This window comes from Epinephelus moara, chromosome 21 (assembly GCF_006386435.1).
Source record: "Epinephelus moara isolate mb chromosome 21, YSFRI_EMoa_1.0, whole genome shotgun sequence".
NCBI lineage: Eukaryota > Metazoa > Chordata > Actinopteri > Perciformes > Serranidae > Epinephelus > Epinephelus moara.
In genome coordinates, this window is record NC_065526.1 from 39,197,192 (window position 1) to 39,212,695 (window position 15,504).

At 40.6% G+C, this 15,504-nt stretch overlaps 1 protein-coding gene across 1 annotated transcript; it reads right to left on the minus strand.

The window, feature by feature from the left end:
* Positions 1-251: 251 nt before the first annotated feature.
* On the minus strand, positions 252-8,054 carry LOC126408987 (uncharacterized). The gene is made up of 10 exons (XM_050074839.1): positions 7,934-8,054; positions 4,840-4,936; positions 3,423-3,521; positions 2,954-3,088; positions 2,737-2,873; positions 2,478-2,614; positions 2,294-2,387; positions 1,547-1,730; positions 1,131-1,255; positions 252-837 (listed from the first exon to the last, which is right to left on the minus strand). Exons 3-10 carry the CDS (start codon positions 3,514-3,516, stop codon positions 496-498), a joined length of 1,248 nt encoding a protein of 415 aa, XP_049930796.1. The 5' UTR covers positions 3,517-3,521; positions 4,840-4,936; positions 7,934-8,054; the 3' UTR covers positions 252-495.
* Positions 8,055-15,504: the final 7,450 nt, after the last annotated feature.

The window sequence follows — 15,504 nt, forward strand, 5'->3', positions numbered from 1 at the left end:
AGCGGTATGCTTTGCTTGTGAGCGAAGCTCACTTGTTAGTTCTTCCAAATCACCTACAATTGAGGATACCAAACTGTTAGAAATCCCACTCCCTTGTAATTTGGCCACAATGGATGCACACATTTCTTTGGTTGGATCTTCAGTAGTTCCTGAATCATTGCTCTCAGAAGGAACACTGGAAGAGCTACATTGATTTGGAGGATTAAATTGGTCCTCCAAAGCATGAGCCTGAGATGAGGTTGCAACTGGCTCGCTAGAGGAACATGCAGCAGTTGAAGTTTGAGGAACTTGCTGAACATTACTATGAACACTATTAAGGTGCTTCCGAAAAGCTGTATATGTTTGGAACTGGTGCCTACACCCTTGCTGTGAACAAAGCAATTTGAACCTGAGTCCAGGATAGTAACCATGTTCAACTCTTAAATGTGAAATCAACTGATGACTGCTGGGATACGATTTCTGACACATGAAACAGGTCAGCATTGTCTTAGCCTCTTACTCATGGAGTGAGAGTGCTACTGGCTGGTTAAGCAGTCTTGCTCTTAGGTCTCTAACTCTGGGTGACTCCTTCATTTTCCCCACATTAATGTTATACACTGTTGTCTGCAGGAATGTGTAAACATTTACAAATGCAGCATCATAAGACACATTAAACACAAAATGTGCTTTGAAAAGTTCATCACATGCCCCAAGGGAGCGGTTTGCCTGGCATGGGATGAGATGCTTATCCATGGCAATGTACAAGCTGTCAATCTTACTCTTCTGACACCCAACAGCGAGGAGGTACGGCTGCCGACCCTGCTGGTTGCGGAGATGCTCTTCCAAATTGCAGCATGACTAGCGTTGATAAGGAAACTGAACATTAGACACAAGAATAACGTGCAGCCACAGAAAAAACTACATTATACCACAGACGTGACAATTCAAACATCTTCTCACAGGCTAGTGCAAGATGGGAAAGCCTATGAAGACTTATTTTCAGTTTATTCCCTTTTTAACAATCCTCATTTACTTTTGTGGCTAAGAAGGTAACATGACAAATTATGGTAGATGAGCTGCCAGACAAGTGAATTTCCCTCTGAGGAGCAATACAGTTATTCTTATTCTAATCACATTAATAATATAATTACCTTATGAAAGACTACAAGTCTCTCAACTGCGTCACATGCACTAATCTTTGGAGACTTGGGACCCCCTGGCGGTGGTGGAAGGAGATGTATCAGCAACAACAGCGAGGCCATTTCTTGGTCGTAGGCTGAGGACAATGAGTCACAAGAATTAACTGACAAATTGATTGAATTAACTTCAAATTGAATACTTTTCAATTTTAAATGAGAACAGGGAGGCATTATGTTCATATTGTTCACATTTGTCCCAAAAATCAAATCAACTTTCAGAGATACACAGAATAAACAAATAAAACCAAGTAAAAAAACAATCTCACAGGTGCTCATTTCCTAATTTTAATCATGAAAATAATGAATGAAGCAACTGTAACTGCAATTATAGCTAATGCCTTAAAACTAGCAAAACAAGTACAACTCACCTGCTGCCTCATCAAGATCACTTCCTGGGGGACTTTCTGCTGACTGCACCAAGCGACGCAACTCTGGTGTTGAAGTAAGCCGCTTAGCCTCTTTTATGACATTTGGCTTGAAGAACACATTCCATTTCTGAAGTAGCCTGACGGATGTCTCGTCATCAAATAGGAGAGCGAAGTCTTGATCCACCTTTAAGGAAGATTAAACTATTACTACAGAAAAAATACGAATTTCAAGCCATTCTAAACATCTCATTGCAAACTTACCAATCCTTTTGTATCCAAGAATCTTGGAAAGGTGGAGAGGATATCTGCACTTCTGCCTGGGTCATTAACAAGCTTCTGACGGTGCTTAAAGGTCTCTTTCATCTTCTGGAAAATCAGTGACTTGTCTGTGGTATGGTTGAGGAACGACATGGCTTCTTGGCAAGCATCCCCATCAAGCTGCCTTTCAACATTAACAGACCTTTGGAAATTTGGGCCTCCTGGAGAAAAGTCAATAGGGCTTTTTGGTGCCGTTGTAGATTCTCGCCGAATCTTCCTTTGGACTGTTTTCAGCCGCCAAGAAAGGTATCCTGTGCTGCTTGTAGCATCATAGAAGTGTTCCTGAAATGACAAAAATAAAATGCATTGTTATACTCAGCTCATAAGGAATCTCAGAATTCAAATGTCAATGACATGCAAACAGCTTTATAACACAACATGTTAAGTATAACATGAACGATTCATGAAAACAATGATAATGAATATTACATAGCCTTTCTTGGAATATGGATCCTTGAGGGAAGGGAACAGCATCACTATACCAAGAGCATACTCTTCTCGGATTGCTTTAGTGGCTAGGTGCCTGAGAGGATATATTAAATTAGTAATCTAAAATTATGCAATGGCCATGCAGTTATTTGGCACAAATAAATAGAAAATGAAACACACATACCCATGATTATCAATCATGTGAGCCACCAGTATGTTAACCATTTGTCTCCTCGTAGCATCTGTTAGGGTTTCTGTTGTTTGGTACTCCTGTAGTACTTTTTCACCACCGGACTTGCCTCTTAGCACAACTTCAATCAACTAATAAAAAACAAAAACATGAGAATGCAAAACATGATGAGAAAGTGATAAACAGCTTTTCTAGAGACTCAGAGTCAAAAAATATTAGAGTTAAGGAACTGAGAATCAAGCTTTGTTACAACCTGTTTAGCAGACACTGCACGTGTATCCTCAATTCTTTGTCTCTTGCTAGGGACCTCATCCAAGATTACAGTTGATGCACTTGAGCTGAAGCTTGAGTCAGACATCTCAGAGGAAGAAGACAAGGAGCTATCAAATTCTGAAGGAATAAAAAAACATGTAAATAATTGTATTATGTAGGCTGTAGAGTGCTTGATTATACTTGCCTGTACATCTCACCATCATTTGAGAAAACTGTCAGCACTGCATTGCCTTGTCCAACGAGGTCGCTGAATATTTCTGCATCAACTTCTGTCCCTGTTGCATCCTTGTATATAACCTGTGCATCAGGTGGCAGGCAAAATCTCTCGAGGACTGGAAAAGATAGTATAATAAAACACGTAACATACATTCATCCACCACTGTATAATCATTAGACCTAGAACATTTCCCCCTTGCAAATCCCATTCTCTCGTAATTCCAGATTTGAAAATTGGCTTGTTTTTTTAAATTGACTGTTTGGGTGTACATTACGCCTTACACTCTGAAACTGAAAATGTTTAGATACCTTTAGCAGACATAAATGATGGTAAATTGCTAAAGAAATCATGGTCTACAGCTTTAAGGAGCTTCCAAAAAGAAGTTTTAATAGAATATAGGTGCATTTTTAAAAAAATTTTCAAAGCCAAGCTTAAGAAAAATCAAATACCTTTTACATGGAAATGCAGAAAGTCAAACTGTCCTTCAACCTCATCCAACTTCACATACTTCTGCTGTTGGCTGTACTTTACCTGCACCAGCATTTTAACTGAAACATGCAAGAAAGACAAAGTAAATTAACATGTAAAGGAAGAACAGTAAAAAATAAAATAAAGAGAAGTCCATAGGATGCACATGATTAACCGTTTTACCGTTAACCGATAACATGAACTTTGACCGATTAATACTATCAGTTAATTTTTTATAACCTTTTTTGTTAACCTTTTTCTCTGCAACCACGAGACATCTGAGCAGGTATTCTCCGTTCTTAATAAAAACCCGTAGACAAGCTGTCCGCTATGCCGAGAGAGGACTGAGGTAGGCCTGAGCTGATTATTTTATTTTGAGGTCGGAGATTTTCATTTAAATAACCCTAACCCTAACCCTTTAAATACAAACTGTCGGCTGATTTTAAAATCAGTGGAGGTTTTTTTTTCTAGTTGCAGCGCCAAGAGGATTCATGTGTGTTTAGGTTTTGTTAATCTGTTGGCTGTTGCCACTGACACCACTGTTGCCGGCCGCCAGTCGCTCGGTGGGCCGCTCCAGTCCGCTCCGATACCCCCCCCCACACACACACACACACACACTTACTTCATCTTATCAGTTAATGGTTACTAGTCGATCAACGAGCATCGGTTATCGGTCTGGAAAAAAATCAAAATGTGCATCCATGTCACACAGATGACAGGTGAAACATGTGTCTGCATGTTAGCACGTTTTTGCGGCCCCTTTCATTGCCGAGGCAGAGGAACAGAGGCTTTTTTTGTTGACCTACTTACAAGCACGTCCGCGGTGGTTTGCACATGCGCAAAAACTGCGGTTTAGTTTCATATGTATTTCTTTAGAAAATTACATAAAGTGCTAATCTTAGTCTAAAAATAGATAACGTAACATAATGCGGTAAAAAACGAGTCACAACAAGCACACAGGACCGTTTAGAGTTGCTGAAGAGTTTATCTGATGACTGCGGCAGAGGCAGGCTAATGCTTCCCGTTGACTCCCAGCATTTGAGCTAAGCTAATTAGCGGTAGGCAAGCTCTGCCCGTCTCTCCCTTTTTACTGCACGTACAGTCGAAATAATGGTATCTATCTGCTTGTCATGGACTCGGGAGTGAGGCAACACACGCAAACAAAACAAATGTTGGCATATCCCTATAGACGGCTTTAATACCTAACCGTTAACGTTAGCTAACGCCATGTTAGCTTAATTTACTGGTAGCTTACTTCGACAAATTTGCTGTTCAGTCCTGTCAATAAACAAGGCTTTGTAAAGCATATTATTCTCCATAGATGTTTCATTGTTCATACTACAGTTCCCAGCATCAATTTATAATTATTTTAGTAAGTCTGAACTTAATTGCACTTACCGTGTAGGACCGCATGAGAGGAGGAAAATGGCGCTGACCTGTCTCCTTGTCCGAAGAAGTGAAGTGCGGGGGGCGGAGGCAGAGTTCAAGTACAAATCTGCAGAGTTGGGTTAACACTCATGTGATCAGCTCTGTCAAATAACTCCAACACTGAACACAATTTAACATAGAATGTGTTAAAATTACACTTTGGGGGTGAAAATCAACTCCTAAATGTTTAACCCTGAAATTTCAACTCTCCAATTTTTGCTGGGTACTTACAGTACACTACTCCCACACTTACCTTATACTTGAATTGCACTATTCATATACTCAAATCAAAGCAGTGTTAGTAAACGAATTAATATCAGATAATCATATTGATTTACTCAGTCTCACTGAAACCTGGCTGTGTCCAGATGAATATGTTAGTCTAAATGAATCCACTCCTTCCAGTCATAATAATACCTACATTCCTCGAGGCAGCGGCCGAGGAGGGGGAGTTGCAGCCATTTTTAACTCTAGTCTGTTAATCAGCCCTAAACCTAAACTAGATTATAATTCATTTGAAAGCCTCGTTCTTAGTCTTTTACATCCGACCTGGAAAACCTCGCAGCCACTTTTATTTGTTATAGTGTACCGTGCTGCTGGCCCGTATTCTGAATTTGTATCTGAATTCTCAGAGTTTTTATCCAGTTTAGTTCTTAAATCAGATGAAGTTATTATTGTAGGCGATTTTAACATTCATGTCGACATTGATAATGACTCCCTGGCTACCGCGTTTATCTCATTATTAGACTCCTTGGCTTCAGTCAGGGTGTACATAAACCCACTCATTGTTTTAACCATACCCTCGATCTAGTTCTGACATAGGCCTATGGAATTGAAATTGATAACCTAACAGTCTTTCCACAGAATCCCTCGCTATCGGATCATTATCTGATTACTTTTGATTTCTTTTTACTCGATTACACGCCACTCAGTAACAGTTACTATACTAGATGTTTATCAGATAGTGTTGTCGCAAAATTTAAGGAAATTATTACTCCGTCGTTAAATTCAATACCAAGTCCTTCAGTAACAGAGGTTTCCCGTACCGACTTTAACCTCTCCCGAATTGATCATTTTGTTGATAGCGCCGTAGGCTCGCTGCGAACGACACTCGACTCTGTTGCTCCTCTTAAAAAGAAGTTAACAAAGCAAAGAAAGTTCGCTCCTTGGTATAACTCTCAAACCCATCCCACCAAACATCGGACGTCGGAGGGACGTGCAGATCATGTCAGTATTGGGTCGGTTCGTCGAAGACCACATCTAGACGTCAGTACGACGTGCAAAATAGGTTAGAGATTTGACGTCTAAATTGGACCTTTTTTAGACGTCGTAATGACGTTCAGAATTTGGACATCATCTGAAGACCAAATCTAGACGTTAATTCGACGTGCAAAATGGATCCAAGATTTAGACGTCATTATTGGACCTCTTTTAGACGTTAATTTGACATTCACATATGTACCTCCTTTGGACGTCTGTCAAGGACCACATCTAGACGTCATCAGAGCGTGCAAAATAGATCCAAAATTTAGATGTCATTTTTGGACTTGTTTTAGACGTGTAACCGACGTTTACATTTATATCTCATCTGGACGCCCGTAAAGGACCAAATCTAAACGTCAGCAGAACGTGCAAAATAGATCCAAGATTCAGACGTCATTGTTAGACCTCTTTTAGACGTTAATTTGACGTTCACATTTGTACCTCATCTGGACGTCCGTCAAGGACAAAATCTAGACGTCAGCAGAACGTGCAAAATAGAACCAATATTTAGACGTCATTATTGGACTTTTTTTAGACATGGACCTGACGTTCACATTTGTACCTCATCTGGACGTGTGCGTGTGGTTCATCAAGTACCAAGTCTAGACGTTAAAGCAACGTGCAAAATAAATCCAGAATTTAGACGTCATTATTGGACCTCTTTTAGACGTTAATCTGACGTTCACATATGTACCTCCTCTGGACGTCTGTCAAGGACCACATCTAGACGTCATCAGAACGTGCAAAATAGATCCAAAATTTAGATGTCATTATTGGACTTGTTTTAGACGTGTAACCGACGTTTACATTTATATCTCATCTGGACGCCCGTAAAGGACCAAATCTAAACGTCAGCAGAACGTGCAAAATAGAACCAATATTTAGACGTCATTATTGGACTTTTTTTAGACGTGGACCTGACGTTCACATTTGTACCTCATCTGGACGTGTGCGTGTGGTTCGTCAAGCATCAAGTCTAGACGTTAAAGCAACGTGCAAAATAAATCCAAGATTAGACGTCATTATTGGACTGTTTTTAGATGTTGAAGTGACGTTCATATTAGCACGTAACTGGACGTGCTGTCCACCACCGAATCTAGACGTCTGTGCAGCATGCAAAATTGGTCCAAGATTGACCTGTTTCAGATGTCAAAATTACATTTGTATGTTATAGCCTAGGTGAGTGTAGTTAATGGTGTTGACAATTAATGGTGTTGACAACATCCTCTCTGGATTCTAAGCAAACTATTACACGGTGCCCGGAATCAGTGCGGTAAAAATAGGGGAAAACCCGATTATCACAACGCCGGCCTGTACCTTCTCGTGTGTGGCGTCCTGCTACTGCCTGCTTTGTCCGCGTGCAGCACACCTGGGACTGCAGCCGAGAAAGTACAACACTGCGTGGATAACACTGCAGACGATCCACTCGGCATCTTATCTGGGAAAATACAACTGAACTTCCTAGGATATGGCTCAGTTACAATCTTTACACAAGTCCTTAGGGACGGCCAAGCTCAGTTCCTCAAGCCATCATGCAAACAAGTCCTTAGGGACGGCCAAGCTCAGTTCCTCAAGCCATCATGCAAAACCACACTGAGAAGAATGAATGTCAGCTGGCATAAACGCCACACGGCAAAAATGCTACTGCTACTGCTTCTTCTATCGGGGGATGTTCACCTAAACCCTGGACCTATCTTCCAACAAGCGGAACAAGCAACAGNCTTCCAACAAGTGGAACAAGCAACAGCGAAAGACAACACTCCGACGCAGATTGTATCTCCAGTGACTGAATCCCTCCAACCTGCATTGGCATCTGTAACAATCCTGCAACCCACTCCTCGGGCTCCGGTGCTGCCGGGAGGCGTCTATGTTGATGGGGTCGGCGCGGGCGCTGCTCCTGGGGGTCGGGTGGTGGAGGTGATGTCCCATCGGCAGGATGGTTTGGAGGAGGCACAGACGGATGGACAGATCCACTCGGCCGCCGTCGCTGGAGTTGATCCACCTGACGGCCGGGGATCTACATGTGCCATGGAAGCTGCTGGGCTAACGTGGCAGCCAGCGCTGTATCCCGGTGGATCCGCGGTGGACTCAGCGCTCTGTCATCCAGCGCAACCTGAGCGCTCCAAAGACTTTGTCGCTGACACTGGGGTGAGTCCTGATGCCCATGGTTATGCACACAAGCTGATAACCACAGACAGTAATCACGAGGACAAACGTGGGACAGTAGGCAAGTGTAAACAAACACGGAAACAGACGAGGGGCAAAATAGCCTCACGTCTTTGTGCAAATACAAAACAAAGAGAACTCAAACTTTTTCAAACTGTAAATCATGCACAAGTTATTTGGAATCCTGAATCAAAACCTAAAGGCCTGCTAGGTGGTCATATAAATATCAGAAGCTTATTACCAAAAATAGATCAGATTAGGAAACTGCTTATGGAATCCAACTTGGATTTCTTATGTATATCAGAGAGCTGGTTGAATTGTAATATCTCTAGTGATCGAATCAGTGTATTAGGATACTCATGCTATAGGAAAGATAGAACCTCGAGCAAGGGAGGGGGTGTTGTAATTTATATAAAGGAGCATTTCAGATGTTTTAACCTTGATTTGAGCATTAACTTAGAGTGTTTGGGACTTACTGTGACTCTCTCACCAAATATGAATTTTAATATTGTTGTTCTGTATAACCCTCCCTCTCATGGTGCAGATTTTTACAATGAACTAAATAGTCTTCTTTCTGTCTGTGACACATGTAATGAATGTATTTTACTTGGTGATTTTAATATTAACTGGATGGTTAAAAGCGAAAAATCTAAATTGAAACCACTCATGGAGAAATTTAAATACAAACAGCTGATTAATAAACCTACGCGCATTACAAGAAAGAGTGAGACACTCATTGATCTGATTTTCACAAACAGGCCAGAGAGAGCAGTAAAAACGTACAATCTAATCACTGGCCTCTCAGATCATAATATGATACTAATAGTAAGAAAGCTAACAAAAAAACGCTTAATTCACCATAGCAAAATTGAAAATCAAAAGACAACAGGAATTCCTAAGTCAAAAATGGCAGATTTTGAATATGAGCTATCACAAGTAAACTGGGAAACCATAACTAAGGAGTCAACGATGAATCACAGTGTAAACAATTTCACCTCAACTTTAGGCAGCTTGATAAGTAAACATACAAAAACATGGAAAAGTAGACCAAAGAAATCCTCCCTCCCATGGTTTAATAATGATATCTACCAACTCATCAAAAAGAGAGATCTTGCCCTTAAAAGGTCTCTAGTGACGAAAAACAATACTGACCACCTTACCTTCACCAGTCTGAGGAACAAAGTGGTGTCTGCGCTACGGAAGGCCAAGAGCAACTATTTCCACAAACTAATTGAAGAGGCTAATGGCAGCAGCTCTAAACTATGGCAGCAGATCCATAGACTAACAGACACAAGTAAACATAAACACCCTAAAATAACCAATCTTAAAGTAGATAACAACCTAATTGACAGTAACGAGTCAATTGCAAATGCTTTTAACCATTTTTTTACTGAGTCTGTACACGAACTAGCAAGCCATTTTAAATCAACTGACCTCAAGACATCCCCTGAAGACTGTGATAATGCCTCCTTAGATGGTTTTCGCATCGAAGAAGTATCCAGTGATACAGTTAAAAAGGTTATTACAAACATGAACAACTCAACGTCAAAAGATATTGATAACTTAAACGCTGGTTTAATAAAGAAATACCAGAAATATTTATTGCAGCCTATCACTCACTTAGTGAACCTCTCAATAAGAACTAATACATTCCCAGAAAGCTGGAAAACAGCAATAATTATCCCGATTTACAAGTCGGGAGAGAAGGACATGGCAAGCAACTATAGGCCTATTGCCATTCTTCCTATAGTCTCAAAAGTCCTGGAGAAGATTGTTGCTATACAACTGATGGAACATTTGGAGACCAGCCAACTGCTCCATACACAGCAATTTGGATTTAGGCCTAAATACTCCACAGAAACAGCTAATTGCTATCTTATTGAGAGGGTCAAGGGTCTGTTGGTCAGGGGACATGTTGTGGGGACAGTGTTCTTGGACCTTAAAAAGGCTTTCGACACTGTCGACCACAGTGTCCTCCTGGCCAAGCTAAAATGTTTTAAATTGTCTGCAGATGCCATTCAGTGGTTTAAGTCATATCTGGAGGAAAGACAACAATGTGTCAAGGTAAATGGGGAAAAATCCCAACTTCTCACCAACAACATGGGCGTACCACAGGGGTCCATACTTGGACCACTGTTGTTCACTATGTACATTAATGACCTGCCGCTAAGTTGTCCAGGTGTCAGCTGCCAAATGTACGCTGATGATACTGTCATCTATGTATCTGCTAAAACAGCTAGCAAAGCAGCTGACCACCTGACACAAGCACTTGAGAAAGTCATTAATTGGCTTGAGTTGTCTCATTTAACCCTGAATGTTAAGAAAACTGTTTCTATGTGCATTTCTATCCGCAATAAGCCTATGTGCGACTTGTTTGAGGTGAAGATTAAAAATGAAATAATTACTGAGGTCAATGAGGTCAAATACTTGGGGATTATATTAGATAAGAACTTAAAATTTGATAAACAAGTACAGTACATCTGCAAGAAGGTTAAACCAAACCTCAACTGTTTTCGTTTTATCCGAAGAGACCTGTCATGCAAAGCTGCACATCTTTACACGCATGCTATGATTTTCTCCCATTTGTCATACTGTATCACGTCATGGTCACAAGCTTCTCAAGTCACTCTGAAACCCGTAGTAGCAATATATAAGCAAGCAATAAAAATTATGGATCAAAAACCCATGAGATGGCACCACTGTGGCATCCTGAGAAAACACAACCTTCTTGCATTTGAAAATCTCATAATTTACATAAATATCAGACTGGTTTTTAAATGTCTTTATAACTATGTATCACCCCTGTTTTCTGCACTGATAAAAAGACGTTTGAGCTTAAGTCAAATGAACACACGAGCCTCCTACAATGGTGACTGCATTGTTCCTAGGTGTACAACATCATTTGGACAATCTGCCTTTTCAGTAAAAGGCGTTAACCTATGGAACACTCTACCCACTCACCTGAAACTGGAGACTGATACAAATGCTTTTAACAGAGGACTAAAAGCATGGTTAAAAGCAAAACAACAATGTTCACATGTATAAATATGGACTAAGTTTAATATTGTTACTAATACCACGGTTGTGATCATGAATTTTGTTTGTTTTATCTCCTACTGCTGATCATATGCTCTGTGATCTTTGAATACTACTGTTTGCAATCATAACATCTGTTTGTTTTTATCCCATTTGTTAATTAAATGCTCTGTGTTTTCAGAAAAGCCGCCTATGGACTGGTGTTGAAAATTAGCACGTGTGCTACACACACCTAAGCAAAGGCATCTGGTCTGTCCACTGGGACAGTCTCAATGTATTTGTGATGTCCATATTAAATAAAATAAACCTAAACCTAAACCTATAATGATGAAATGTTGTCTGTCATTCTGTCATGACGAAATGTGGTCTATACTGTCATTGTGTCATTCTGTCTCTCCACCTGCAGTAAAGTGCCCAATCCGTGTGAAACTTGGCACAACTGTTAATGTGTCCAGACAGATAGTGACAGGGCCTTTTTTTTACATTTTCAAGTGTATTTCGGATTTATTTTGATTTATTATTTCAAATCACATGCTGGCACACATCAAAGAGCCGAGGCGCTCACAAGACATGAGCCAAGTAGCATGGACTTTAAAGTAGCACAAGTTACTTGGCTACAGCCAAGTCAAAGACGTAATAAATTGCTTCAACAAGCGTGTCGGCCATAATTTCATTAAGGTTACCCATACAGGTCAACATCCATTATTGATGCTCCCTCACCTGCCAACGCACATGTGAATGTGTATCTAATCCCTAGTGTTAATTAAAACATGTTTAATGACCAAATCAGACTCATCTTTACGAAAATCTGGCCATAAATATCGACAACTGCACTATTTCAGGAAGCCCAACAGTTAAAAACCTCGGAATAATCCTCGACTCTCATCTCACCTTTCAGCCACACATCAAGGCTATCACCAGGTCAGCATTCTTCCACCTCAGGAATATTGCAAAAATCCGGCCCATCCTATCATTTCGTGATGCTGAAACCCTCATCCACTCATTCATATCTACCAGATTAGATTACTGCAATAGCCTCTTCTCCAGTCTTCCCAAAACCACCACTAGGGGTCTTCAACTTCTGGATTCAACCAAATCCAGAAAATTCATTCACATCACACCCATCCTAGCCTCTCTTCACTGGTTGCCTATACAGGCCAGAGCTGACTTTAAAATACTTCTCTTAACCTTCAAAGCTCTGCTTGGACTTGCTCCACCCTACCTATCCGAACTAATAACACTCTATACACCAGCACGTCCTCTCCGTTCACTCAATGCCGGCCTTCTGGTCCTACTCCCTGTTAAAAAGAAAACTGCCGGTCATAGAGCATTTGCCTACCGTGCCCCCCTTCTTTGGAACAACCTCCTTTCTCATGTTAAGGAAGCTCACTCAGTGGATATTTTTAAATCAAGATTAAAAACTCACCTTTACTCATCTTACTATAACCATTCTTAGACGGCTTTATTCCCTCCTCTTATTTTTATTATTGTATGGCATTTTTAAACATGTGTTATCAATACCTGCATATGTGGCCATGCATATATGTGTATATATAAATGTGTTATGTGTACTGTAATTTGTATTTATTCATGTTACTGGTATGCCTGCCACATGCATACCTTATTTTAAATTGTAAAGTGTTTTGAGACCATGCTGCATGGCGATTCTACACTTTAAATAAAGATTGACTTGACTTGACTTGACTTGACTTGACTTGACCCCCATATTTGATTTTGTATAGGCCTATTTCAAAAAAGGAAATGTAAGACACATGATAGAAATAAACATGGACACAAAAGGTGATGCCTAATTGGGAATATTATTAATATATCGATATTTTTCGTTTTAAGAGGGACGCAACATTCCAATGTTTCATTAAAGTCAATGATTTAAAAAAAAATCATCATTTGGATTTGAATATGTGAAGTCTACTCTGCTTTAAATCCAAAAATTTCAGTAGGGGGGTCTAAGCCATTTTTTCAGAATGACTCCCACTCCCGTACCGCTCCCATTTTGGAGGTCAGCTACATTAAAAAACAAACAAAAAAACAAACAAACAACAACTGTAGTTGCATTTTACACATTTATTGAACAATTTGTCGCCCCCTTTTTCTTACTGTTTCATGCAACATGGAATAGAGAACAAATTGGAAAAAACTGAAAGAAATAAAAATGCAAATAAAACTAATAAACAAATACAAATACAAACGCTCTCTCCCGCCATCGCTGTTTCAAGAAATACAGCGGAAGCACAACAACAACAACAACCGGAAGCACCATTGCCTTGTGGGTCGTGTAGTTCTGTTGGCTAATGCTCGTGTGTAACATTAGCCAACAGAACTACACGACCCACAAGGCAACGTTGCTTCCGGTTGCGCGGGATTTCTACGCTTGTGAGACTAGAGTCGTGTCTCACCTTCGCCTTGACATCGTGGTCACACAGTTTGTTATTCGACAAAAACTTTTCAATTACTTAAAGGTAAGACCATATAATGTTATTTACACGTCTCACTTCATCTATAGCCTACTTGCTTGAGCGAGTTAGAACAGTTGTCCAAACTTTTGGTAGAGTTGTCAAAACTTTTGGGCGAGACCAGGAGCTAGCTGAAGGCAAAACGCAGTAGCGGATAATTTTAGACGCCATGTCTGCTTTTCGGGGATTTGGCTGAAGTCTAAACGCAGTAGCGGATAGTTTTAGATGCCATGTCGGCCCCTCGGGAACTCAGCGTTGGGCCTACACAGGCCTCAAACTCGTGGCATCGCCCAAAAGCATGGATTAAAGTTCTCCGTCGCCACGACGGATTTCCGTCAATGGGAAAAATTAGGGGTGGAAAAAAAAGACAGAAGTAGCCTAAAGCAAGCTCTTATTGCCACCCGATGGGCCCGGTGTGACTGTGACAAGAAAATAAAAAAGAATGAGAGAAACTGTGAATGGTCGGTCTGGATGCTGACATGTGTGGATAAATAGATGAATAGATTTCTGATGGAAAAGGTTCACTGACAGCAGCTTCTTTGGTAAGTGTCCGTTCACTGCTTCTTTTTTTTTTAACATTACCGTTTTGTTAGGAAGTGGTAACGCTGTAGGTCGGATTTTGTTAAGGAGAAATAACATCGTGTCGCGGTGTGTTTATCCATAACAACCGACTAACTCTGTATTACCCCGCTTGTTACATGACTGTAATGGTAGGCTAGCAGGCAGCCTTATCCACCTCCACTGCTGGAGTCGGGGCCTCTGAGTGAAATAATGAATTTGAAACTGTGCTGATCAAAATACGACTTTGATCGGTAAATGGCATCAATCAAAGTCCGGTCATTTCAAGTCCGGTCCGCTGTTTTGCTGAGCTCCCTCGCGGTGTCAACAAAGCCTTTAATAATCAATAGGTCTATGATTATCAGATGTGTGAATTTGTGTAGTCTTATCTTTAATAAACAAGAGGTTACGGGGCACGTGTGTGTGTCACGGACTCACGGTGCCACCGAGATGAGAGGAGCTCGAACTACGTGCTACCGGCCCGAGGCTCTGATAAGCAGGTGGTTCAGGTTCAGCCACGATGTGGATGGAACCTCCGCTCTCCCTGCAACAAGTTACAAGTCATTTATCTAACATAATAATTATTCCAAAGCTGCTTAATGACAATGGAAATCTGTTCAACATCACCCCCTTCCCTTAATATTGGTTTTGAGTATTTTATGGTTTAGAGCCCTTTTAGTATTTGAATGCTGTATTAGAAACCAGACGGTCTGTTGGGCTAAGGCAATATACACACTATGCTTCTTTTTAAATATTTGGGAAGCAACTGTGTGGCAAAAACAGGAACAGCCTTAAAAGGGTGGCATAACGTATGTATGAGGTAATATGATTTAGCCTGGGAAAAAAAAAATTTCAGTCAAAAGATTTTTTTTTGCTTTAATCCATGCCCAAAAGTTTGGATAACTCTCCAGTTAGCCTTCAGCTAACTGCACGGGGGTAGAGATGGCGTCTAACGCCTGGTTCAGACCGGTGTTCCGGATTAACTGGTGATTGAATTGAATCTTTTTTTTTAAAAAGAAGTTAAAAAAGCAAAGAAAGTTCGCTCCTTGGTATAACTCTCAAACCCGTAAGTTAAAACAAATATCGCGAAATTTGAAAGGGAATTGGCGATTAACCAAACTGGAAGAATCTCGTTTAA